Source organism: Somniosus microcephalus, chromosome 3, assembly GCF_052327205.1.
Source record: "Somniosus microcephalus isolate GS21.2 chromosome 3, FLI_Smic_1.0, whole genome shotgun sequence".
Lineage (NCBI taxonomy): Eukaryota > Metazoa > Chordata > Chondrichthyes > Squaliformes > Somniosidae > Somniosus > Somniosus microcephalus.
The window spans coordinates 23,555,276-23,581,575 of NC_140989.1; the positions used below are offsets into that span (position 1 = coordinate 23,555,276).

The following is a 26,300-nucleotide window of genomic DNA, read 5'->3' on the forward strand; positions in this document are numbered from 1 at the left end:
GGCAGATTAAAACCCGATCTTATTGAGCAAATCCTACATCTCACTGAGTGTTGCTTGTTAACACCGCGGCAGTCCTAATATGGCCCAAGGGCTATTTATGACCTGCCTCTCAAGACTCCCCTACAGTCCTCAGTAGACCAGCAGCTCCAGGTGTTGCTGGACCTCCCTGTTATGGCCTGGCCAGCTGTAGAACATGGACAGAAAATTACATCGATTTTACAGCAGCGAAACAGGCTATTCAGCCCAACTGGTCCATGCCGGTGTTTATGCTCCACACGAGCCTCCTCCTACATTCTTCATCTCACCCTATCAGCATATCCTTCTATTCCTTTCTCCCTCTTGTACTTATCTATGCTAGTCTCCTTAATAAGAACATAAGAACATAAGAAATAAGAGCAGGAGTCGGCCATTCGGCCCTTCGAGCCTGCTCCGCCATTCAATGAGATCATGGCTGATCTTCTGCCTCAACTCCATTCACCGGCCCTATCGCCATATCCCTTGATGCCCTTACTAGTCAGAAATCTATTAACTTCTGTTTTGAATATACCCAATGACTGAGCCGCCACAGCCCTCTGGGGTAGAGAATTCCAAAGATTCACCACCCTCTGTGTGAAGAAATTTCTTCTCATCTCAGTCCTGAATGGCCTACCCTTTATCCTGAGGCTGTGGCCCCTGGTTCTAGACTCCCCAGCCAAGGGAAACATTCTCCCAGCATCCACCCCATCAAGCCCTGTAATAATTTTGTATGCTTCAATGAGATCCCCTCGCATTCTTCTGAATTCAAGAGAATACAGGCCTAGTTTACTCAATCTCTTCTCATACGACAGTCCTGCCATCCCAGGAATCAATCTTGTGAACCTTTGTTGCACTCCCTCTATGGCAAGTATATCCTTCCTTAGGTAAGGAGACCAAAATTGTACACAGTACTCCAGGTGTGTAGTAAGTTCCACATTCTCACCACTCTCTGGGTAAAGAAGTTTCTCCTGAATTCCTTATTGGATTTATTAGTGACGATCTTATATTTATGATCCCTAGTTTTGGGCTCCCCCCACAAGTGGAAATATCTTCTCTACATCTACCCTATCGAACCCCATCATAATTTTAAAGACCTCTATTAGATCATAAGAACATAAGAAATAGGAGCAGGAGTCGGCCATACAGCCCCACGAGCCTGCTCCGCCATTCAATAAGATCATGGCTGATCATCGACCTCAACTCCACTTTCCCACCCGATGTCCATATCCCTTGATTCCCCTAGAGTCCAAAAATCTCTTTATCTCAGCCTTGAATATACTCAAAGACTCAGCATTCACAGCCCTCTGGGGCAGAGAATTCCAAAGATTCACCACCCTCACCCCTCAGCCTTCTCTTTTCTAGAGAAAAGAGTCCCAGCCTGTTCAGTCTTTCCTGATAGGTATATCCTCTCAGTTCAGGTATCATCCCTGTGAATCTTTTTTGCACCTTCTCCAGTGCCTCGATATGCTTTTTATAATATGGAGACCAGAACCGTGCACAGTAAAGAAGGGACAGGGAAGCTATTAGGAGACTGAATTATTCCAGCTCCTGTGCAACAGGCGAAAGGGCCTATTAAAACAGAATTTATTTAATCTAAATGTAATCTAACTTACCCTCTTTAATCTGCTTCCTCTTCCTGTGTCTCAGACTCCACTTGAATATGCCCACATGCCATGACTGAAATGCCCGCAGGTAAAGGCCCCGTCCTATGACTCTGGGACAGCACGGTGCGGCATTCCTGAGTGCGGCCTTCAATTGTGACATGGTTGGGAATGTGAGCCTAAATGATAAAGTTAATCGTTTTAACAACTGGGGACTTACTTTCATATTCTGTGTATCTTCTTCTTAAGCAGTCCCTTGGAACTGAGGATGACTTGCTTCCACATTAAAAATGAGTTCTCAGGTGACTGATGAGTCCAATGCGGGACCTACAGTCTCTGTCACAGGTGGGGCAGACGGTGGTTGAAGGGGCAGGTGGGTGGGGTGCTTGGGTTGACCTGCGCTCCTTGCGCTGCCTGCGCTTGGCTTCCGCTTGCTCCCGGCGAAGAGACTCGAGGTTTTCGGCGCCTTCCCGGATGCTTCCCCTCCACTTTGTGCGGTCTTGGGCCAGGGATTCCCAGGTGTCGGTGAGGATGTTGCACTTTTTCAATGAGTATCAGTCAGACCTATGCCGTGGTATGTGTGGCCTCCGAACCCAGCACATGACTTATGCACCGGTACAAGCAAGCTTATCCCAAAGAAAAAAGAAAGAACTTGCATTTCTATAGCGCCGTACACAACCTCAGAACATCTCAAAGCGCTTTACAGCCAATTAAGTACATTTGAAGTGTTGTAATGCAGGAAGCTTGGTCACCCGGCCTTAAGTCAGTACATCATAATTGTGGCTACGAACTTCCTTGCTCCTGCTCCTGCAACTTTGATGCGAGCATTTACAGGCGTAAACGGGGTTTCCACCGTACTTCCGCCAGAGTTACGGCAGCGGAGCAGGAGCACGTCCGAGAAATTCCAGGCCCATGTCACTTGGGAGCTAATCCCCAGAAGACGTCACACAGGCCAGGAGGCTCCTGTTGGTAACTAACCAATAGCAACCACCGGAGGGCAGCACAGCCACATAGGTGACCATCACCCTATCAGAAATACAGGGACAGGGCTCCATTTAGATATACTCACATCTACACCTTTAACACTTTGTCCTGGAATTTAAAAAAAAATCTATTTACTCCAGTAGAATTCGTTTGCAGACTAATTGATTGAGATTGATTTGGTTGCTTAGTCAACAACTCCATTATCGTTGCCTCTGGTGTCCCCCAAGGATCTATCCTTGGCCCCCTCCTGTTTCTCATCTACATGCTGCCCCTTGGCGACATCATCCAAAAACACAGCATCAGTCTCCACATGTACGCTGACGACACCCAGCTCTACCTCACCACCTCTTCTCTCGACCCCTGCACAGTCTCTAAATTGTCAGACTGCTTGACCGACATCCAGTTCTGGATGAGCAGAAATTTTCTCCTATTGAATATTGGGAAGACCAAAGCCGTTGTTTTCGGTCCCCGTCACAAACTCCGTTCCCTAGCCACTGACTCCATCCCTCTCTCTAACATCTGTCTGAGGCTGAACCACACTGTTCGCAACCTTGGTGTCATATTTGGCCCCGAAATGAGCTTCTGACCACATATCCGCAGCATAACAAAGACCGAATACATCCACCTCCGTAACATCGCCCGTCTCCGCCCTTCCCTCAGCTCATCCGCTACTGAAACCCTCATCCATGCCTTTGTTACCTCTAGACTTGACTATTCCAACACACTCCTGGCTGGCCTCCCACATTCCACCCTACGTAAACTTGAGGTCATCCAAAACTCGGCTGCCCGTGTCCTAACTCGCACCAAGTCCCGTTCACCCATCACCCCTGTGCTCGCTGACCTACATTGGCTCCCGGTTAAGCAGCACCTCGATTTCAAAATTCTCATCCTTGTTTTCAAATCCCTCCATGGCCTCGCCCCTCCCTATCTCTGTAATCTCCTCCAGCCTCACAACTCCCAGAGATATCTGCGCTCCTCTAAAAGTGGCCCCTTGAGCGTCCCTGATTATAATCGCTCAACCATTGGTGGCCGTGCCTTCTGTTGCCTGGGCTCTAAGCTCTGGAATTCCCTGCCTAAACCTCTCCGCCTCGCTACCTCGCTTTCCTCCTTTAAGAGGCTCCTTAAAACCTACCTCTTTGACCAAGCTTTTGGTCACCTGCCCTAATTTATCCTTATGTAGCTCAGTGTCAAATTTTTTGTCTTATAATACTCCTGTGAAGCACCTTGGGATGTTTTACTACGTTAAAGGCGCTATATAAATACAAGTTGTTGTTGTATCATGTGACTGCCAGGATGTTGGCAGGCGAACTAGATGCACCTCAGTCTTTTTGTCGTCTAGTAATTTCTATGTTCCTACTGATTAAAAGTAAAAGGCTTGTTCTTATTCCTCCACAGTTTCTCTCCACCTTATCTCAGTGTTTTAAAATTTTTTCATCCTGGCGTTCAAATCCCTCCAAGGCCTCGCCTCTCCCTATTTCTGTAACCTCCTCCAGCCCCACAACCCTCCGAGATCTCGGCGCTCCTCCAATTCTGTCCTCTTGCGAATCCCCGATTTTTATCGCTCCACCATTGGCAGCCCTGCCTTCAGCTGCCTAGGCCCTAAGCCTTGGAATTCATTCCCTAAACCTCTCCGCCTCGCTACCTCTCTCTCCTCCTTTAAGATGCTCCTTAAAACCTACCTCTTTGACCAAGCTTTTGGTCATTTGCCCTAATTTTTAAAAATTCATTCATGGAATCTGGGCGTCGCTGGCAAGGCCAGCATTTATTGCCCATCCCTAATTACCCTTGAGAAGGTGGTGGTGAGCTGCCTTCTTGAATCGCTGCAGTCCGTGTGGTGAAGGTGCTCCCACAGTGCTGTTAGGGAGGGAGTTCCAGGATTTTGACCCAGCGACGATGAAGGAACGGCCGATATATTTCCAAGTCAGGATGGTGTGTGACTTGGAGGGGAACTTGGAGGTGGTGGTGTTCCCATGCGCTTGCTGCCCTTGTCCTTCCAGGTTGGAGAGGTCACGAGTTTGGGAGGTGCTGCCGAAGAAGCCTTGGCGAGTTGCTGCAGTGCATCTTGTAGATGGTACACACTGCAGCCATGGTACGCCGGTGGTGGAGGGAGTGAATGTTTAAGGTAGTGGATGGGGTGCCAATCAAGTGGGCTGCTTTGTCCTGGATGGTGTCGAGCTTCTTGAGTGTTGTTGGAGCTGCACTCATCCAGGCAAGTGGAGAGTATTCCATCACACTCCTGACTTGTACCTTGTAGATGGTGAAAAGGCTTTGGGGAGTCAGGAGGTGAGACACTCGCCGCAGAATACCCACCCTCTGACCTGCTCTTATAGAGTCATAGAGTCATAGAGTTATACAGCACAGCAAGAGGCCCTTTGGCCCACCGTGTCTGCGCTGGCCATCAAGCCCTGTCTATTCTAATCCCATTTTCCAGCACTCTTGTAGCTACAGTATTTATTTGGCTGGTCCAGTTAAGTTTCTGGTCAATGGTGACCCCCAGGATATTGATGGCGGGGGATTCGGCGATGGTAATGCCATTGAATGTCAAGGGGAGGTGGTTAGCCTCTCGCTTGTTGGAGCTAGTCATTGCCTGGCACTTGTCTGGTGCGAATGTTACCTGCCACTTATCAGCCCAAGCCTGAACGTCGTCCAGGTCTTGTTACATGCGGGCATTTCTCCTTATGTGGCTCGGTGTCAAATTTTGTCAGATAACGCTGCTGTGAAGCAGCTTGGGACGTTTTATTTCATCAAAGGCGCTATATAAATGCAAGTTGTTGTGATCTCTGGCCGAACATCCCAGCCTGCACCTTCTGCTCCAGCTTTAATTACTTCCCGCCTCTGTTCCTTATGCACCTCAGTCAGAAGTTGCTCTTTCAGCCCCTGCTCTTTGGCACTCTCGCCCTAAACCACTGTAGTTGTAAGTCCAGGCCTGCTTTAACTCTAGAGTCAGGGCTCGACGCCTGCCTTAACTCTGCTGAGTAAGAGGCAGATAAACAGATAGAGAGGCAAAAGAAAGAGGGAGAGTATTAGCTGGCGAACACATGGCATTTCCAGACCAGTTTTACCCTAGGAACATAGGGAAAGGAGGAGGCCATTCAGCCCCTCGAGACTATTCCGATATTCCATTAGATCATGGCTGATCTGCATCTTAACTCCACCTCTCCCGCTTTGGTTCAGTGACCCTTAATACCTTTACCAAACAAAAATATATCGGTCTCAAGTTTGAAAAATTCAATTGACCCCCCCCCAGCCTCAACAGCTTTTTGGGGGGAGAGTTCCAGATTTCCACCACCCTTTGTGTGAAGAAGTGCTTCCTGACATCACCCTTGAACGGCCTGGCTCTAATTTTCAGGTTATGCCCTCTGTTCTGGATTCCCCCCCACCAGAGGAAATAGTTTCTCTCTCTCTACCCCATCAGCTCCTTTAATCCTCTTAAACACCTCAATTAGATCACCCCTTAATCTTCTACACTCAAGGTAATAACAAGCCTTGTCTATGCAACTGGTCCTCATAATTTAACCCATTTAGCCCCGGTATGACGCCGGTGAATCTACGCTACACCCCCTTCCAAGGCCAATATGTCCTTCCTGAGGTGCGGTGCCCAGAACAGAGCCCTACGCACGCGTTATGAATCTTTAATAATTAACAGGTTAATTTGAGCTAATGGAAGATGAGTCTACACAGGCACATCACTGACAGGCTGAATCCCACCCAGGCAGCATGTGCAGTGGTCCTCGATTGTTCGGTTGTTTATGGGTTGGTTTTCCCCCGTTGCCAGGGATGGGCTCCTGGAGACTTTGCCGCAACCTCCTCCTCTTTAAGATGCAGCATAGATTCCGTTGCAAGAGGGGCCCAGGGATGGGAGGATAGAGTGTTATGGTGAAAAAGTAGGGCTGAATTATAGCATAGCAAAAAAAGGAAGGATAGAACTGAAGTGCTTAAAATTATCGAAGAGCTTGATGGAGTAAATAGAGGAAAGATTATTTCAGTGAGACAGCCCCTCCCAAGTTGGGTTCCCAACTCTGGTTGGACGTATGCCTATAGGTTTCGTCACGTGTGCTCTCGCGTCCAATCACGTCGCCCAGTCAAACATCCTCCCCCAGCTCCAATATTTTTTATAACAGAAGTCTTCAATTAAAAAAAGAAGTAATGTTCCTGACGTAATAAAGACTCACTACGCACTTGGTTGTACATAAAGCTAGGCTTTAATCGACTTGTAACAAAACATGGAGGTCTAGTTAGTAGTCACTAGCTTCCTGTTTCCAGATTGTCTCTGGTCAAGTTGGACCCACGCCCGAGTATTTATACTCCTCGGACGGCACCCTCAGCTGGCCGTTCAGTAGTACCTCCTGAGTTGCTTCTTGTAGAAGTTGCGATTTATGACAGTTCCTATGATGTTGTCCCTGGGTTGATTGTGCCCGGGAGAGTAATCTTTAATTTCTGGAGACTTCAGGACAGTCCCGGAGTGTTGGCAACCCTCACCCCTCCCACACGCGATCATACTATCATAGAACATAGAAACATAGAAGATAGGAGCAGGAGTAGGCCATTCGGCCCCTCGAGCCTGCTCCGCCATTCAATGAGATCATGGCTGATCATCCAAATTCAGCACCCTGTCCCTGCTTTCTCCCCATATCCCTTGATCCGTTTAGCCTTAAGAAATATATCTAACTCCTTCTTGAATATACTTGATGAATTGGCACAGAAGGAGGCCATTCGGCCCATCGTGCCTGTGCCGGCTCCTGGGTAGGGTTATCCAATTAGTCCCACTCCCCTGCTCTTTTCCCCGGAGCCCTGTAAATTTTTTTCCCTTCGAGTATTTATCCAAGTCCCTTTTGAAAGTTACTACTGAATCTGCTTCCACCGCCCTATCAAGCAGCGCATTCCAGATCACAATTCGCCGCGTAAAAAAATGTTTCCGCATCTCGCCTCTGGTTCTTTTGCCAATCACCTTAAACCTGTGTCCTCTGGTCACCGACCCTCTGCCACTGGAAACAGTTTCACCTTAATTACTCTATCAAAACCGTTCATGATTTTGAACACCTCTATCAAATCTCCTCTTAACCTTCTCTGCGCTAGGGAGGACAACCCCAGCTTCTCCAGTAATAACGACAAAAAATTGCTGGAAACACTCAGCAGGTCAGGCAGCATCCGTGGAGAGAGAAAAACAGAGTTAACGCTTCAGGTCTGTGACCCTTTGTCAGAACTGGACGGGAAACAGAAAGCAATGAAGATGAACAAGGTCGAAGAGACAAACGGAAATCCCGTCGGAGAGAAGAGCAGAATGTCTCCAGTCTCTGCACATAACTAAAGTCCCTCATCCCTGGCACCATTCTAGTAAATCTCTTCCGCGCCCTCTCCAAGGCCTTGACATCCTTCCTAAGGTGCGGTGCCCAGAATTGGACACAATACTCCAGCTGAGGCCCAACCAGTCTCCAAGGTTATTCCCCTTACTCACGGCCATTGTGTATCAATGAATATTATAGTCCTTTCCATTACTACACTGACACACTCTAATATTCCAAGCTGAATAATTGAAAACATAAGACAATAAACTTCATCCTGCTTCATACATGACCGTGGCGTTTGAAACTAACAATGCTTTGAAGCTTACAATTGAAATTACAGCCCCACAACACCCCCCCCCCCCGAGATATCTGCACTCCTCTAATTCTGCCCTCTTGAGCATCCCTGATTATAATTGCTCAACTTTTGGCGGCCGTGCCTTCTGTTGTCTCGGCCCTAAGCTCTGGAATTCCCTGCCTAAACCTGTCCGCCTCGCTACCGCTCTTTCCTCCTTTAAGTCGCTCCTTAAAAATTACCTCTTTGACCAAGCTTTTGGTTACCTGCCCTAATTTATCCTTATGTGGCTCGGTGTCAAATTTTTTGTCTTATAAAATACTCCTGTGCAGCACCTTGGGACGTTTTACTACGTTAAAGGCGCTATATAAATACAAGTTGTTGTTGTTGAGTGTCTATCACAGAACTGCCAGTCTGGCTTCACAGCAATAGCAGCCCATAGGTTGCTCTGTCACCCCCCCCAGGCTGATTCTTCCGTAGGTAACAGGCTGGGTAGGAAATTTTCCATTGCGATCTGCCCACAGTGCATGTTGGAGCTTGGTGCCTTGTCACTGGGATACTTGTTATATCAAACATTGTGAAGCTCCATTTTGTGTTGAGGATTAACTGCATGGTACTGGTTCACATCTCCCCACCCTCCATAGTCTCAGTCCTCAGTGGGTAGCACCCTCACCTCTGAGTCAGGAGGGCATGGGTTCAAGTCCCGCTCCAGAGACTTGAGCACAAAATCTAGGCTGACGCTCCAGTGCAGTACTGAGAGAGTGCTGCACTGTCGGAGGTGCCATCTTTCGGCTGAGACGTTAAACCGAGGCCCCGTCTGCTCTCTCAGGTGGATGTAAAAGATCCCATGGCACTGACGTAATAAAACTCACTACACATTTGGTTTGAGCATAAAGCAAGGCTTTAATCAACTTGTTTCAGAACATGGAGGTCTAGTTGTACTTCACTAGTTCCTTGTCTTACAAAATGTCCCTGGGAAGCTGGGCCCACGCCCGAGTATTTATACTCCTTGGACAGCGCCACCAGCTGGCCATCCAGCATTATTTCATAAGTAGTTTCTTGATGATGAGATTTATAACAGGCACTATTCAAAGAGGAGCAAGAGAGTTATAAGAACATAAGAACATAAGAAATAGGAGCAGGAGTAGGCCATTCGGCCCTTCGAGCCTGCTCTGCCATTCAACAAGATCATGGCTGATCTTCTGCCTCAACTCCATTCACCAGCCTTATCGCCATATCCCTTGATGCCCTTACTAGTCAGAAATCTATTGACTTCTGTTCTGAATATACCCAATGACTGAGCCTCCACAGCCCTCTGGGGTAGAGAATTCCAAAGATTCACCACCCTCTGTGTGAAGAAATTTCTTCTCATCTCAGTCCTGAATGGCCTACCCTTTATCCTGAGGCTGTGGCCCCTGGTTCTAGACTCCCCAGCCAAGGGAAACATTCTCCCAGCATCCACCCTATCAAGCCCTGTAATAATTTTGTATGCTTCAATGAGATCCCCTCTCATTCTTCGGAATTCAAGAGAATACAGGCCTAGTTACTCAATCTCTTCTCATACGACAGTCCCGCCATCCCAGGAATCAATCCCGTGAACCTTCGTTATCCCTGGTGTGGCGGCCAATATTTATCCCTCCACCAGCATCACTGAAACAGATTATGTATCTGGCCATTATCTCATTGCTGTTTGTGGGACCTTGCTGTGCGCAAATTGGCTGCAGCGTTTCCTACATTACAACAGTGACCCCACTTCAAAAAGTACTTCATTGGCTGTAAGGCGCTTTGGGACATCCTGAGGTCGAGAAAGGTGCGATAGAAATGCAAGTTCTTTCTTTCCTCCTCCTGAAGGTGCTGACTCGCTCTGCAGTCCCTCTGGTGCCTTGACCAAGTGGCTATCCTGAATGTGTGAGCTTGGAAAGTAGCAGGCCAATTGATTGCGGGAGAGGGGGGGGGGGGGGGTGAAATTAATGATCTGGATGAGGGAATTGGATGTAATATCTCCAAATTTGCAGACGACAAAAAGCTGGGTGGGAGGGTATGCTGTGAGGAGGATGTCCTGAAACTCCAGTACGATTTGGACAGGTTGGGTGATTGGGCAGAAACTATAATGTGGATAAATGTGAGGTTATCCACTTTGGTGGCAAAAACAGGAAGGCAGATTATTATTTGAATGGCAATAGATTGGGAGAAGGGGAAGTGCAAAGAGACCTGGGTGTTCTTGTGCACCAGTCGCTGAAGGTAAGCATGCAGGTGCAGCAGGCGGTTAAGAAGGCAAATGGTATGTTGGCCTTCGTAGCGAGAGGGTTTGAGTACAGGAACAAGGATGTCTTGCTGCAGTTGTACAGGGCCTTGGTGAGACCGCACCTTGAGTATTGTGTGCAGTTTTGGTCACCTTATCTGAGGAAGGACGTTCTTGCCATGGAAGGAGTGCAGCGAAGATTCACCAGATTGATACCTGGGATGGCAGGAATGACGTATGAGGAGGGATTGTGTCGATTGGGCTTATACTCACTGGAGTTTAGAAGATTGAGAGGGGATCTCATCGAAACCTATAAAATTCTGTCAGGCCTGGACAGACTAGATGCAGGAAGGATGTTTCCGATGGCTGGGGAGTCCAGAACCAGGGGTCATAGTCTAAGGATAAGGGGTAAGCCATTTAGGACTGAGATGAGGAGGAATTTCTTCACCCAGAGAGTGGTGAACCTGTGGAATTCTCTGCCACAGAGGGCGGTGGAGGCCAGTTCATTAAATATATTTCTTAAGGCTAAAGGGATCATGGGATATGGGGAGAAGGCAGGGACCGGGTACTGAATTTGGATGATCAGCCATGATCTCATTGAATGGAGGAGCAGGCTCGAGGGGCCGAATGGCCTACTCCTGCTCCTATCTTCTATGTTTCTATGTTTCTATGAAATCACATCGGAACACGTGACCTGACATTCACGCACGTGGACTCACAGCAGGATAGTGATGAGGAATGGATGGGAACCAGTAAGATTTTAAACTCTCTTCGCTTGAGGTGCTGCTTTTAAACATGGTTGTTTGAGCAGAACGGTTTAGGAATGCCAAGGCCTGCTGCAGAGATATGTGATTAAAGAGGGGAAAAAAGCATTTTAATCTTTCCTTTAGTGTAATATTTCTTGGCTGTCACCAACGCCTTAAAGTCCCATTTGATATCCCGGGTAAAGAGCTGCTTATCCCTGTGAGGCATGCGCAGATTTATTTACCTATGTAATTGTGGTTCGTGAGGGGAGCAAAATGTATTTATTTCAGTACCTGCAGTGCCTGAGGAAAAACACATTTCCAAGTAGCAATTACATTTTTATTTTACTTCAACTGTCTCTGAGGAGATCTCTTTACAAGCTTCTTTCCAAATCCTTGCAGCGGACCTGTAAATCTCCATTCCCACACCCCCAGTGCCCCTCCTCCCTTGCAACTCCAGGACCTCCAGCTCACTGTCAGCCATGCCTTGAGAGAGCTTGCATTTAAGTATGTGTCTTTGGATAATAGCCAGGTGCCAATCTATGGAGGAACTTCCCCAGCTATAGAAATAATCGTCTAAGTTAAGTCTCAGGATATGCCGAAGAGCAACTAGAGTCTAACTGATCCCAAGATGTGCCTGTTCATAACAATTATAGACTTCTTGCCCTTAAAAGGACAGGGCACATTACGCATAGCTCCACCTCAGCAACAGTCCAAAAAAAAGTATTGTGCGTTACTTGGATTCAGACTCCTGTCCGTAAGAATCTGTATCTTCCAACTTAACCGGAGATTCATTCATACCGTGGACATAAAAAGATCCCACGGCACTATTTCAAAGAAGGGCAGGGGAATCTCTCCCACATGGCAGCTGTCTCTCACTCTGCCAATGCATTTCACACTTCATCCAGAGCCATCCTTTGTCTCTTTACCTGTCCTATTACCATCTCGTCTCGTCTTGAATATCTCTTAATGTCTCTTCACCTCTCAGACCTTCCCTTTTGTTCTTTCATCCCCTCCCCCATTTCCCAGCCCCCAAACTTGCTTTTTAATCTGTTCCATTTCCTGCTTTTTTCTCAGTTCTGATGAAGGGTTTTGACCTGAAGCGTTGACTCTATTTCTCTCTCCACGGATGTTGCCTGGGCCTGCTGAGTTTTTCCAGCGTTTTCTGTTGTTATTTCAGCTCTCCCTGGAGGCCTGGCTAATCTTTATCCCTCAAATAGACACCTAAAGCAGATGAACTGGTTATTTATTTCATTGCTGTTTGTGGGAGCTTGCTGTGCGCAAATTGGCTGCTGCTTTTCCTACATTAGCAGTGGCTACACTTCAAAAGTACCTCATTGGCAGTGAAGCGCTTTGGGATGTCCTGAGGTTGTGAAAGGCGCTATATAAATGTAAGTTTCTTCCTTCCTTCCTTTCTCATCCATTGATTCGCCAACTGGGGACAGTGCATTCAAAACTACAGGAAACTTTCTGGTATCCGGCACCGACGGGACCGACATGTTGCCGGTTCATCAATAATTCCGGATAACCGAACGCTATAGTAAAAGATACGGAGCTCAGAGCTCCGTATAAAGCAACAAACCCAACGCTTCAAAACAATCGGCACAAGTTGCAAGCGTCTCTGTAGCTTAGCAACAGCTTCAGCTACACCCTTGCACAGCAACACATGGAGTAAAAAAAGTAACTAAAAGTAAAAAAAGTTACCTGAACCGACTCCTGAATTTTGCCGGTGGATAGAGCGTTCCGGTTATTTAGGGGCCGGTTAATCGAAAGTTTCCTGTAACAATGAAAAAAATTCACAACCGAAACTGAAATTATGTTGTGCAACTAAACCTACCCTGGATGACTTTTTTTTCCCCCCTCTCTGAGGCTACCTGTAGGGGCCCCACCCACCAATATCCCAACATCGATCATCCAACTCTGCACAAAACCAGGACTGGGCTCTGCAGTCACCCACTGAATCATCAGGGGGGAGTCTGACACGTCTCGCCCCACCCCCTCCCATCTCTCAGCCCCCTGCCTACTTCTTATTTTTAAATTTTTGTATGAGTGTAACTGGCTAAAATACTTCACTCCACCCAAACCGCACCCTGTGCCTGCAGTTCAGTGTTTGGTATTATCTTTCTTTTAACCCTATAATCACTCAAAGGATTGCAACACAAGAAAGGCCAAGAATGAGAACAGGCCACTAAAGGCTCATCCCTCTTAATATCTGAATTCTTGTAAGAACAGAAGGAGGCCATTCGGCCCATCGTGCCTGTGCCGGCTCTTTGAAAGGGCTCTCCAATTAGTCCCACTCCCCCCCTGCTCTTTCCCCATAGCCCTGCAAATTTTTCCTTTTCAAGTATCTATCTGATTCCCTTTTGAAAGTTATTACTGAATCTGCTTCCACCGCTCTTTCTAGGCAGCGCGTTCCCGAAATATCTTCCTTTTAAATAAGTCTATTGATTGGCCATCCAGGACAGTGCATTCTGCATTCTCACATCCCCTTTGTGTGAAGAAATGTTTACAGTGGAGGTCCAAAGAGACTTGGGGTTCCACATACATAGATCACTAAAATGTCATGGACAGGTGCAGAAAATAATCAAAAAGGCTAATGGAATGTTGGGCTTTATATTTGGAGGACTAGAGTACAAGGGGGTAGAAGTTATGCTGCAGCTGTACAAAACCCTGGTTAGACCACACCTGGAGCACTGTGAGCAGTTCTGGGCACCACACCGTAGGAAGGATATATTGGCCTCGGAGGGAGTGCAGCGTAGGTTTACCAGAATGATACCCGGACTTCAAGGGTTAAGTTACGAGGAGAGATTACACAAATTAGGGTTGTATTCCCTGAAATTTAGAAGGTTAAGGGTTGATTTGATCGAAGTTTTCAAGATATTAAGTGGAACTGATAAGGTACATAGGAACTATTTCCGCTGGTTGGGGATTCTAGGACTAGGGGACATAGTCTAAAAAATAAAACCAGGCCTTTCAGGAGTGAAATTAGGAAACACTTCTACACACAAAGGGTGGTAGAAGTTTGGAACTCTCTTCTGCAAACAGCAGTTGATGCTAGATCAATTGTTAATTTTAAATCTCCAGTACGATTTGGACAGATTGGGTGATTGGGCAGAAACATGGCAAATGCACTATAATGTGGATAAATGTGAGGTTATCCACTTTGGTGGCAAAAACAGGAAGGCAGATTATTATTTGAATGGCAATAGATTGGGAGAAGGGGAAGTGCAAAGAGACCTGGGTGTTCTTGTGCACCAGTCGCTGAAGGTAAGCATGCAGGTGCAGCAGGCGGTTAAGAAGGCAAATGGTATGTTGGCCTTCATAGCAAGAGGGTTCGAGTACAGGAACAAGGATGTCTTGCTACAGTTGTACAGGGCCTTGGTGAGACCGCACCTTAAGTATTGTGTGCAGTTTTGGTCGCCTTACCTGAGGAAGGACGTTCTTGCCATGGAAGGAGTGCAGCGAAGATTCACCAGGCTGATACCTGGGATGGCAGGAATGACGTATGAGGAGAGATTGTGTTGATTGGGCTTATACTCACTGGAGTTTAGAAGATTGAGAGGGGATCTCATTGAAACCTATAAAATTCTGTCAGGCCTGGACAGACTAGATGCAGGAAGGATGTTTCTGATGGCCGGGGAGTCCAGAACCAGGGGTCATAGTCTAAGGATAAGGGGTAAGCCATTTAGGACTGAAATGAGGAGGAATTTCTTCACCCAGAGAGTGGTGAACCTGTGGAATTCTCTGCCACAGAGGGCGGTGGAGGCCAGTTCATTAAATATATTCAAAAAAGAGTTGGATATATTTCTTAAGGCTAAAGGGATCAAGGGATATGGGGAGAAGGCAGGGACAGGATACTGAATTTGGATGATCAGCCATGATCTCATTGAATGGCGGAGCAAGCTCGAAGGGCCAAATGGCCTACTCCTGCTTCTATCTTCTATGTTTCTATGTTTCTATGATAGATTATTGTTAACCAAAGGTATTAAGGGATATGGGGCAAATGGAGTTAGGTCACAGATCAGCCATGATCTCATTAAATGGCGGAACAGGCTCGAGGGGCTAAATGGCATTCCTCCTGTTCCTATGTTCCTGGATTTGTTCTTAACCAGTTCTACTTTTAAGATTGCATCCCCCTTCTTCTGGATTGCCCCCTACTAAAAGAGAGAGGCATTCCCTAGCTGCCTTGTCAACTCCCTTCCATAGCTTAAATATCCTTAACCTCCTCATCGCCAGAGAATATTACCAAAGTTTACCCAGTCTTTCACCAGAGCTTACTCCCTTCGACCCAGGCATCATTCTGGTGTGTCATCACCAGACTTTCTCCCAGGCCTATATATACTGAATAAACAACAAACTCATGTTCATATAGCACCTTTCATGTCCTCAGAACGCCCCAAAGTGCTTCACAGTCAATGAAGGACTTTTGTAGTGTAGCCACTGTTGTAATGCGGGGAAACAAGCCAATTTGGGCACAGCGAGGCTAAAAAAAACCCAACAAAGTGGTTAATGACCAAATTATCTGCTTTTAGTGATGTTGGTTGTGGAATAAATGTTGTCCAAGACACCAGCTCCGTTATTAGCAATATCTCACCAGTTTTCATCTGGCTAGATTGTCTCATATTTCCAGTGCTAATTGGGGGGTTTTGAGGTAAACTCACTTCCAGAAAGAAGCAGGGTAGATGTCATCCTTCTGAGGTGGACATCCAGACAGTCTGGTCACGGGGTGCTCACCTATGAACTTGCATGGCTGGGCATTTTGAACACACCTTCCAAGCATGCAGGAGTGGGTTCATATCAAATCTCCCCGACCATCTGTCGAGCTTTGGAGCTGAAGAATAGCTGACAGTCCTCTAGAGTCCTGGATCGCAGGGAAAGCACACATTGATCCAGATTTAGATACCATTGTGTGAGTTTTTGCACCGGTTTCTTCGTATGAAGACAAGTGGTTGGTGGCGCAGTGGCCTTTCACCTCTTGCGTTTTGTGTTCAAATCCAGTGGAGATTGCTGGGATGAAGGTTTGCTGTGTCTGTTGGCCTTAAGGAGTGCGAAGTGAAATGGGTTTGGGCCAGTCTCAATCTAGTTCCAATGGGACACGGGCTCGCAACACCAAACAAACGTCGCCGTGGTGTCCACAGAGTGGCTGGTGTTAGAAATGGAAAATTATCACAGTGGTACAGAGAATGGTCTTCTGATATTGGGCTTAAGCACATTGTTATAAGAACATAAGAAATAGGAGCAGGAGCCCTCGAGCCTGCTCCGCCATTCAATAAGATCATGGCTGATCTACCTCAACTCCACCTTCCCGCCCGATCCCCACATTCCTTGATTCCCTTCTTAGAGTAGAGTAGAGGGACCTTTACTGTGTATCAATCTGCAGTGTATCTGATCTAGGAATGTTTGATACTTGTACTGGGGAAAGGGCTTTCCTCTCCCAATCTACTGGGTTCTCAATAGATCTTAAGTGGGTGGGAGCAGAAAATAGTCCAGACCACTATTCTACCGTCTCCCCCCCCCCCCCATACTGTCATAGCAACACTGAAGGAAATGGACGCCGGCCTGTTAACTGCCATTTAGCTTTGCTATGGTTGTGGGGGCCATTTATATTTTCAAAGGTCCCCCATCCCCTCCCGGAGTGCATTCAATTGCAGAGCGATGAACTGCACTAAGGGACAAACCCAAATTAAGTATTAAAAAAGGGACTCCACTTCAACAGCCGATTCCGCTCTACCGCTGAGATCTGCGGCAACCACCTTCCCGCCCAAACCCAGGTGGGCTCCTTGGTGTAGGCTGGAATACCGCCAGGAGCCTGTCCCGAATATGGAGGCCTTCGGATACCTGGGGAAACGGTACCCCAAGTTCACGGGCACCAGATTCAGGAGAGGAGGGAAGACACTTGGTTGATTAAACAGTTAAAACAATCTCCTTCTCATTGTTATTCCTCCTTACAGATTCTTGTGGTACGGTGATATCGAGGGCTCTTCACAGTGCCAACTACACGGAGCTCAGGCCCTGCCCGCCATCGAGCCGCGCTCAGTGTCTGACTAATTGCCGCACCGAGCCATACCCTGCAAACACCTCAGGAGCTGCCCTGTACTTCAGTCAGTATCCCTGAAACCTTTCCCTGCACAGAGCCAAGTCAAGCCACACTCGGAATAACAGGCTCCAACATGCAGTCTTACTGATCAAGTGGATTCCTGTTTCCTTTGAACTTCAGCTGTTGGCTCATTGCTGAGGGTTTGTCTTGCTGCAGTTGTACAGGGCCTTGGTGAGACCACACCTTGAGTATTGTGTGCAGTTTTGGTCGCCTTATCTGAGGAAGGATGTTCTTGCCATGGAGGGAGTGCAGCGAAGATTCACCAGACTGATACCTGGGATGGCAGGCATGACATATGAAGAGAGATTGGGTCGATTAGGCTTATATTCGCTAGAGTTTAGAAGAATGAGAGGGGATCTCATTGAAACTTATAAAATTCTAACAGGACTAGACAGATTAGATGCAGGAAGGATGTTCCCGATGGTGGGGGAGTCCAGAACCAGGGGTCACAGTCTAAGGATAAGGGGTAAGCCATTTAGGACTGAGATGAGGAGGAATTTCTTCACCCAGAGAGTGGTGAACCTGTGGAATTCTCTACCACACAAGGCAGTTGAAGCCAACTTATTAAATATATTCAAGAAGGAGTTAGATATATTTCTTAAGGCTAAGGGGATCAAGGGATATGGGGAGAAAGCAGGGACAGGGTACTGAATTTTGATGATCAGCCATGATCTCATTAAATGGCGGAGCAGGCTCGAGGGGCCGAATGGCCTACTCCTGCTCCTATCTTCTATGTTTCTATGTTTCATTTTATGTGGGAAGGTAATTGTCATTTAATAACCTTTCTTTTCCCATTGCAACTTCTCTCCCTCTCTCTTTCACTCTCTATTAAAGCAGTATTACTGTGGTCATTACTCCTCTAAGCGGTTCCTGAATTTTGCTCTCTTGTTTCCCGAGACTCCAAATACACCGCCCTACACGTTCTCCCTCCTCCCTGCACACTCACTCTGTTGGAATACAGACCCGTCGCACCATTGTCTACACTTACCTCATTCTTTCCATGGACCTCAGAACAGGGAAAATTTATGAAGGGCCTAGATAGAGTGGATAGGAACGACCTACTTCCCTTAGCAGAGAGGTCAATAACCAGGGCGGGGCGGGGGGGGGGCACAGATTTAAAGTAATTGGTAGAAGCATTAGAGGGGAGTTGAGGAGAACTTTTTTCACCCAGTGGGTGGTGGGGGTCTGGAACTCACTGTCTGAAAGGGTGGTAGAGGCAGAAACCTTCATCGCATTTAAAATGTACAGAACTACGGACCAAGAGCTGGAAAGTGGGATTCGGCTGGATAGCTCTTTTTCGGCCGAAACAGACACGATGGCCGAATGGCCTCCTTCTGTGCTGTAAGTTTCTATGAGTTCCGTGGTTCAATTCTTATCTATCTAATCGTAGCCAGAGAATCACCTGCAATGGCTTATTTTCCCACTCCCTGCAAAATTAAGGCTCATGGGATTGGGGGCAAAGTATTAACGTGGATAGAGAACTGGCTGGCGGATAGAAAACAGAGAGTTGGAATAAACGGCTCGTTTTCGGAGTGGCAGGCAGTGACCAGCGGGGTGCCGCAAGGATCTGTCCTGGGACCCCAGCTGTTCACAATATATATAAATGATCTGGATCAGGGAATTGGATGCAATATTTCCAAATTCGCTGACGACACTAAACTAGGAGGAGGGGTGGGCTCTGATGAGGATGTCAGGAGGCTACAGTGCGATTTGGACAGGTTGGGGGAATGGGCGGATACGTGGCAGATGCACTATAATGTGGATAAATGCGAGGTTATCCACTTTGGGGGTAAAAACAGGAGGGTAGATTATTATCTAAATGGCAATAGATTGGGAGATGGGGAAGTGCAGAGGGACCTGGGTGTTCTTGTGCACCAGTCACTGAAGGAGAGCATGCAGGTGCAACAGGCGATTAAGAAGGCAAATGGTATGTTGGCCTTCATATCAAGGGGGTTCGAGTATAGGAATAGGGATACCTTACTACAGCTGTACAAAGTGCTGGTGAGACCGCATCTGGAGTATTGTGTACAGTTTTGGTCGCCCCATCTGCGGAAGGATGTTCTTGCCATGGAAAGAGTGCAGCGGCGATTCACCAGGCTGATACCTGGAATGGCGGGAATGACCTACGAGGAGAGATTGAATAGTTTGGGCTTGTACTCACTGGAGTTTAGAAGATTGAGAGGGGATCTCATCGAAACATATAAAATTATGGCAGGCCTGGACAGGCTGAATTCAGAGAGAATGTTTCCAATGGCAGGGGAGCACAGAACCAGGGGCCACAGTCTAAAAATAGCGGGCAAATCATTTAAAACAGAGATGAGGAAGAATTTCTTCACTCAAAGAGTGGTGAGCCTGTGGAATTCCCTGCCACAGAGGGCTGTGAAGGCTAATTCAATAAATATTTTCAAGAGAGAATTGGATATATTTCTGAAGGCTAAGGGGATTAAGGGTTACGGAGAAAAGGCGGGGACGGGGTACTGAACTGGTAAGATCAGCTAAGATCTCAGACGAAGATCAGCCATGATCTCATTGAATGGCGGAGCAGGCTCGAAGGGCCGAATGGCCTACTCCTGTTCCTATCTCTATGTTTCTATGTTTCTATGTTACCTCTGGTGTCCCCCAAGGATCTATCCTTGGCCAACTCCTATTTCTTATCTACATGTTGCCCCTTGGCGACATCATCCGAAAACACAGCGTCAGTTTCCACATGTACGCCGATGACACCCAGCTCTACCTCACTTCCAGACCCCTCCACAGTCTCTAAATTGCCACACTGCTTGACCGACATCCAGTTCTGAATGAGCAGAAATTTTCTCCTATTAAATATTGGGAAGACCAAAACCATTGTTTTGGGTCCCTGCCACAAACTCCGTTCCCTAGCCCCTGACTCCATCCCTCTCCCTAACATCTGTCTGAGGCTGAATCACACTGTTCGCAACCTTGGTGTCATATTTGACCCTGAAATGAGCTTCCGACCACATATCCGCAGCATAACAAAGACCGCCTATGTCCACCTCTGTAACTTCGTCCATCTCCGCCCTGCCTCAGCTCATCTGCTGCTGAAACCCTCATCCATGCCTTTGTTACCTCTAGACTTGACTATTCCAATACACTCCTGGCTGGCCTCCCACATTCTACCCTACGTAAACTTGAGGTCATCCAAAATTCAGCTGCCCGTGTCCTAACTCGCTCCAAGTCCCGTTCACCCATCACCCCTGTGCTCGCTGACCTACATTGGCTCCTGGTTAAACAGCGACTCGATTTCAAAATTCTCATCCTTGTTTTCAAATCCCTCCATTGCCTCGCCCCTTCCTATCTCTGTAATCTCCTCCAGCCCCACAACCCGAGATATCTGCACTCCTCTAATTCTGCCCTCTTGAGCATCCCTGATTATAATCGCTCAACCATTGGTGGCCGTGCCTTCTGTTGCCTGGGCCCTAAGCTCTGGAATTCCCTGCCTAAACCTCTCCGCCTCTCTACCTCTCTTTCCTCCTTTAAGACGCTCCTTAAAACCTACCTCTTTGAGAAAGCTTTTGGTCACCTGCCCTAATTTCTCCTTATGTGGCTCGGTGTCAAATTTTTTGTCTTATAAAATACTCCTGTGAAGCGCCTTGGAACATTTTACTACGCTAAAGGCGCTATATAAATACAAGTTGTTGTTGTTATTATTGAGAGCTCTCTGGGCCCTCTTTCTAATTCTCACCAGAATTTTATGTTCCGTTGTCAAATTCTTGGTTCAACTCCTCACTTCCCTCGTCCTTTCCTTGTTCCTGTGACCTTCAACCTTTTAAAATCCAATAACCTAATCATCTTCATCTTGATATACCGCAGCACTTTCTTGAGCGAGTCCCTGGGTTCCATTGCTTTCCTGGGTAGCTGCTGTGTCCCATCATTCCCCATTGAGTAGCCCCTGCATCCCATCATCACCCCCCCGCCACCCGCTGAGCAGATATCCCGATTATTTCCTATTGAGAAGCCATGGCGTTTTCCTCACCTCCCCCGTTGAATTTTGTATTTGCCATTCTCTTTGTACTTTAGGTGTCACCCGTGGCTCAGTGGGTAGCACTCTCGCCTCTGAATCAGAAGGTTGTGGGTTCAAAGGCCCACTCCAGAGGCTTGAGCACAAAAATCTAGGCTGACACTCCAGTGCAGTACTGAGGCAGTGCTGCACTGTCAGAGGTGCCGACTTTCGAATGAGATGTGGCCCCGTCTGCCCTCTCAGGTGGATGTAAAAGATCCCACGGCCCTATTTCGAAGAAGAGCAGGGGAGTTCTCCCCAGTGTCCGGACCAATATTTATCCCTCAATCAACATAACAAAAACAGATTATCTGGACAATTATCACCTTGCTGTTTGTGGGAGCTTGCTGTGCGCTAATTGGCTGCCACGTTTCCTACATCACAACTGTGACTACACTTCAAAAAGTACTTCAATGGCTGTGAAGCGCTTTGGGATGTTCTGAGGTAGTGAAAGGCGCTATAGAGTCATAGAGTCATAGAGTTTTACAGCACAGAAAGAGGCCCTTCGGCCCATCGTGTCTGCGCCGCCCATCCCTCCCTGTCCAGTCTAATCCCATTTTCCAGCATTTGGTCCATAGCCTTGTATGCAATGGCATTTCAAGTGCTCATCCAAATGCTTCTTGAATGTTGTGAGGGTTCCTGCCTCTACCACCCTTTCAGGCAGTGAGTTCCAGCTTCCAACCACCCTCTGGGTGAAAAAGTTCCTCCTCAAATCCCCTCTAAATCTCCTGCCCCTTACCCTGAATCTGTGGCCCCTTGTTATTGACCCCCCTACTAAGGGGAAAAGTTCCTCTTTATCTACCCTATCTATGCCCCTCATCATTTTGTACACCTCAATCAGGTCCCCCCTCAGCCTCCTTTGCTCCAAGGAAAACAACCCCAGCCTGTTGAGTCTTTCTTCATAGCTGAGGCGCTCCATCCCAGGTAACATCCTGGTGAATCTTCTCTGCACCCTCTCCAAAGCAATCACATCCTTCCTATAGTGAGGCGACCAGAACTGCACACAGTACTCCAGCTGTGGCCTCACCAGCGTTTTGTACAGCTCCATCATAACCTCCCTGCTCTTATATTCTATGCCTCTGCTAATGAAGGCAAGTATCCCATAAGCCTTTTTAACCACCTTATCTACCTGTTCCGCTGCCTTCAGGGATCTATGTACATGTACACCAAGATCCCTCTGACCCTCTGTACTTCCTAGGGTCCTACCACTCATTGTGTATTCCCTTGCCTTATTTGTCCGTCCAAAATGCATCACCTCGCACTTTTCCGGGTTAAATTCCATTTGCCACTTTTCCGCCCATCTGACCAACCCGTTAATATCGTCCTGTAGCCTGAGGCTTTCCTCCTCGCAATTTACCACCCCACCAATTTTCGTGTCATCCGCGAACTTACTGATCATACCCTTTACATTCTCATCCAAATCATTAATGTAGATCACAAACAGCAAGGGACCCAGCACCGATCCCTGAGGTACCCCACTGGACACAGGCTTCCAGTCACAAAAGCAACCTTCGACCATCACCCTCTGCCTCCTGCCACTCAGCCAGTTTAGGATCCAACGTGCCAAGGCCCCCTGGATCCCATGGGCTCTTACCTTCTTGACCAGTCTCCTATGCGGGACCTTGTCAAAAGCTTTACTGAAGTCCATGTAAACCACATCCACAGCATTTCCCTCATCCACACACCTAGTCACCCCCTCGAAAAATTCAATCAGATTGGTCAGACATGATTTACCCTTGACAAAGCCATGCTGACTATCCCCGATTAATCCTTGCCTCTCCAAGTGGAGACTAATTTTGTCCCTCAGAATTTTTTCCAATAATTTCCCTACCACAGATGTTAGGCTCACTGGCCTGTAATTCCCTGGTTTATCCCTGCTACCCTTCTTGAATAATGGTACTACGTTAGCTGTTCTCCAGTCCTCTGGTACATCCCCTGTGGCCAGAGAGGTTCTGAAAATTTGTGTCAGAGCCCCTGCAATCTCCTCCTTTGCCTCACACAACAGCCTGGGATACATCTCGTCCGGGCCTGGGGATTTATCCACTTTTTGGCCTGCTAAAACCGCTAGTACCTCCTCCCTCTCGATGCTAATATGTTCAAGTATGTCACAGTCCCCTTGCCCGACTTCTATGTCTACATCGTCTTTCTCCATAGTGAACACTGAGGCAAAAAATTCATTTAAAACCCCACCTACTTCATCTGGCTCTACACACAGCTTGCCACTTTGGTCCCTAATGGGCCCTACCCTTTCCCTGGTTATCCTCTTGCCCTTAATATACTTATAAAACATCTTAGGATTTTCCTTTATTTTGCTCGCCAGTGTTATTTCATGGCCCCTCCTCGCCCTCCTAATTTCCTTTTTAAGTATGCCCCTGCACCTCTTATACTCCTCTAGGGCTTCCACCGTCTTTTGTCTTTTGTAACTGCCAAAAGCCCCCCTTTTTTTCCTAATGCATTTTTGTATATCCTTTGTCATCCAAGGTTCCCTTTGCTTGTTGGTCCCACCCTTGGCCTTTACAGGAACATGTTGGTGTTGTACTCTCTCTATTTCCCTTCTGAAAGCCTCCCACTGTTTTGATGTGGATTTTCCTATAAGTAGCTGCTCCCAGTCCACTTTTGCCAGATCCTGTCTTATCTTATTAAAATCGGCCTTCCCCCAATTTAGAACCCTGATTTCCGGGCCGTCTTTGTCTTTTTCCATGACCACCTTAAATCTCACCGAATTGTGGTCACTATCGCCAAAATGCTCTCCTACAGACACTTCCACCACCTGCCCGGCTACATTCCCTAGAATTAGGTCCAGTACCACCCCCTCTCTTGTAGGACTTTCTACATGTTGGCTCAAAAAGCTTTCCTGGATGCACTTTAAGAATTCTGCTCCCTCCAAGCCTTTCACACTCTGACTATCCCAATTTATATTGGGGAAGTTGAAATCCCCCACTATTACTACCCTATTATTTTCACACTTTTCTGATATCTGCCTGCATATCTGTTCCTCTATCTCCCCCTGACTGTTTGGGGGCCTATAGTACAATCCCAGCAAGGTGCTTGACCCCTTTTTGTTTTTAAGTTCTACCCATATGGCCTCATTAGAGGAACCCGCTAATATATCATCCCTCCTTACAGCAGTAATAGACTCCTTAATTAATATTGCAACACCCCCTCCCCTTTTACACCCCCCTCTGTCTCGCCTGAAGATTCTATACCCCGGAATATTTAGCTGCCAGTCCTGACCCTCCCTCAACCATGTCTCCGTGATAGCAACAATATCGTACTCCCATGTGTTCAACAACAACTTCAGTTCATCCACCTTATTTGCAAGACTCCTTGCATTAAAATAAATGCCTTCCAGCCCTGCCATATTCCCTTTTGCCTTCACATCTTTGCTCTGCCTTCCCTGCTGACTTGTTTTTTCCTCCTTATTTGGCTGTACATCACCCCCTACTATAGCTCCACTCTGTATCCCATCCCCCTGCCGAATTAGTTTAAACCCCCCCCAGCAGTGCTAGCAAACCTCCCCGCAAGGATATTGGTTCCCCTCTGGTTCAGGTGTAAACCGTCCGACTTGTACAAGTCCCACCTGTCCCAGAAGCAGACCCAGTGATCCAGGAAACTAAAGCCCTCCCTCCTGCACCATCCCTTTAGCCACGCATTCATCTGTTCTATCCTCCTATTCCTATACTCACTAGCACGTGGCACCGGGAGTAATCCAGAGATTACAACCTTCGAGGTCCTGCTCCTTAATAGAAATGCAAGTTCTTTCTTTTTCACAACTGATCTTTACCTCCTACATTCTCCTCTTACCCCTGTTGAAGGGGAGCCTCAGATGCTGCGGCATCATTCTACTGGCCCTTCCAGCTGACATTACTTTATTCTGATTGCATTCTTAATCCATGGTGCACAACATTGATACACCAGCCAGCCAGGCCACCATAGCCGATTACATTACATAGGATTACACAGGATATACGGCACAGAAACAGGCCATTCGGCCCAACCAGTCCATGCCGGCGTTTATGCTCCACTCGAGCCTCCTCCCATCTTTCCTCGTCTAACTCTCTCAGCATAACCCTCTATTCCCTTCTCCCTCATATGGCACACTAGACTGCTGCAGGATGAACGAGTCATGGCAACTTGTTCAGAACTTGGCGCAAACATGCAAAATCTCCTTCTTGTGGTTACACACCAGCTGTACGTTGAGAGAATGGAAGCCCTTGCATTGTGATGGGGTGCCCTAAGGGCCACATGTGTGCAGTCTATGATGCCCTGCCCCTCTGGCAAGCCTGCAATATTTGCAAATCCAACCGCACGCGCGGTTATACTTGCTTGATCCCTTGAGAAGTGGATGTAATTGTGGGCCTTTGTGAAGAGGGCATCGGTAACCTGCGTAATGCAACTGTGGGCAGCTGACTGGGAGATGCCGCTGATGTCTGCTGATGATCCCTGGAAGGAGCCTGAAGCAAAAAAGTTGAGTGCGGTGGTGACTTTGACAGCCACTGGTAAGGGGTGTCCACCCGCTCCTCTGGGCACCAGGTGTTGGTGCAGCAGTGCGCAGATGTCTCCGACTATCTCTCGCGAAAGTCTCAGCCTCCTTTGGCACTGCTGCTCACTCATGTTTAGGAAGTTCATCCTCAGTCTGTAAACCCTCTGTCGGGGATATCGCCTGCGGCAAGGCACACTAGACTGCCACAGGATGAACGAGTCATGGCAACTGCCACAGTACTTGGCACAAACATGCCAAATCTCCTTCTTGTGGTTACACACCAGCTGTACGTTGAGAGAATGGAAGCCCTTGCATTGTGATGGGGTGCCCTAAGGGCCACATGTGTGCACCATTGGCAAGCCTGCAATATTTGCAAATCCAACCACACGCGCGGTTATACTTGTTTGATCCCTTGAGAAGTGCCTCGATGCACTGGCGCCTTCTGCCCTGTGCATCAGGTGGGTGAGCAGGAGGTTGGCACTCCTGCTGCTGTTCTGCCTGGTTCTGCTGCCGCCGTGGCTGCTCCTCGTTCGAATCTGA

At 47.6% G+C, this 26,300-nt stretch overlaps 1 protein-coding gene across 1 annotated transcript in view; it reads left to right on the forward strand.

Annotated features, from left to right (window-relative positions):
- Window positions 1–18,320, forward strand: part of LOC147120900 (DNA-binding protein RFX6-like) — a 79,282-nt gene extending 60,962 nt beyond the window's left edge. Inside the window, 1 exon segment of the mRNA XM_085977296.1 lies at window positions 17,114–18,320. Within this exon segment, the coding sequence (XP_085833422.1) occupies window positions 17,114–17,277 (164 nt within the window). The 3' untranslated portion in view covers window positions 17,278–18,320.
- The last annotated feature ends 7,980 nt before the right edge of the window (window positions 18,321–26,300 follow it).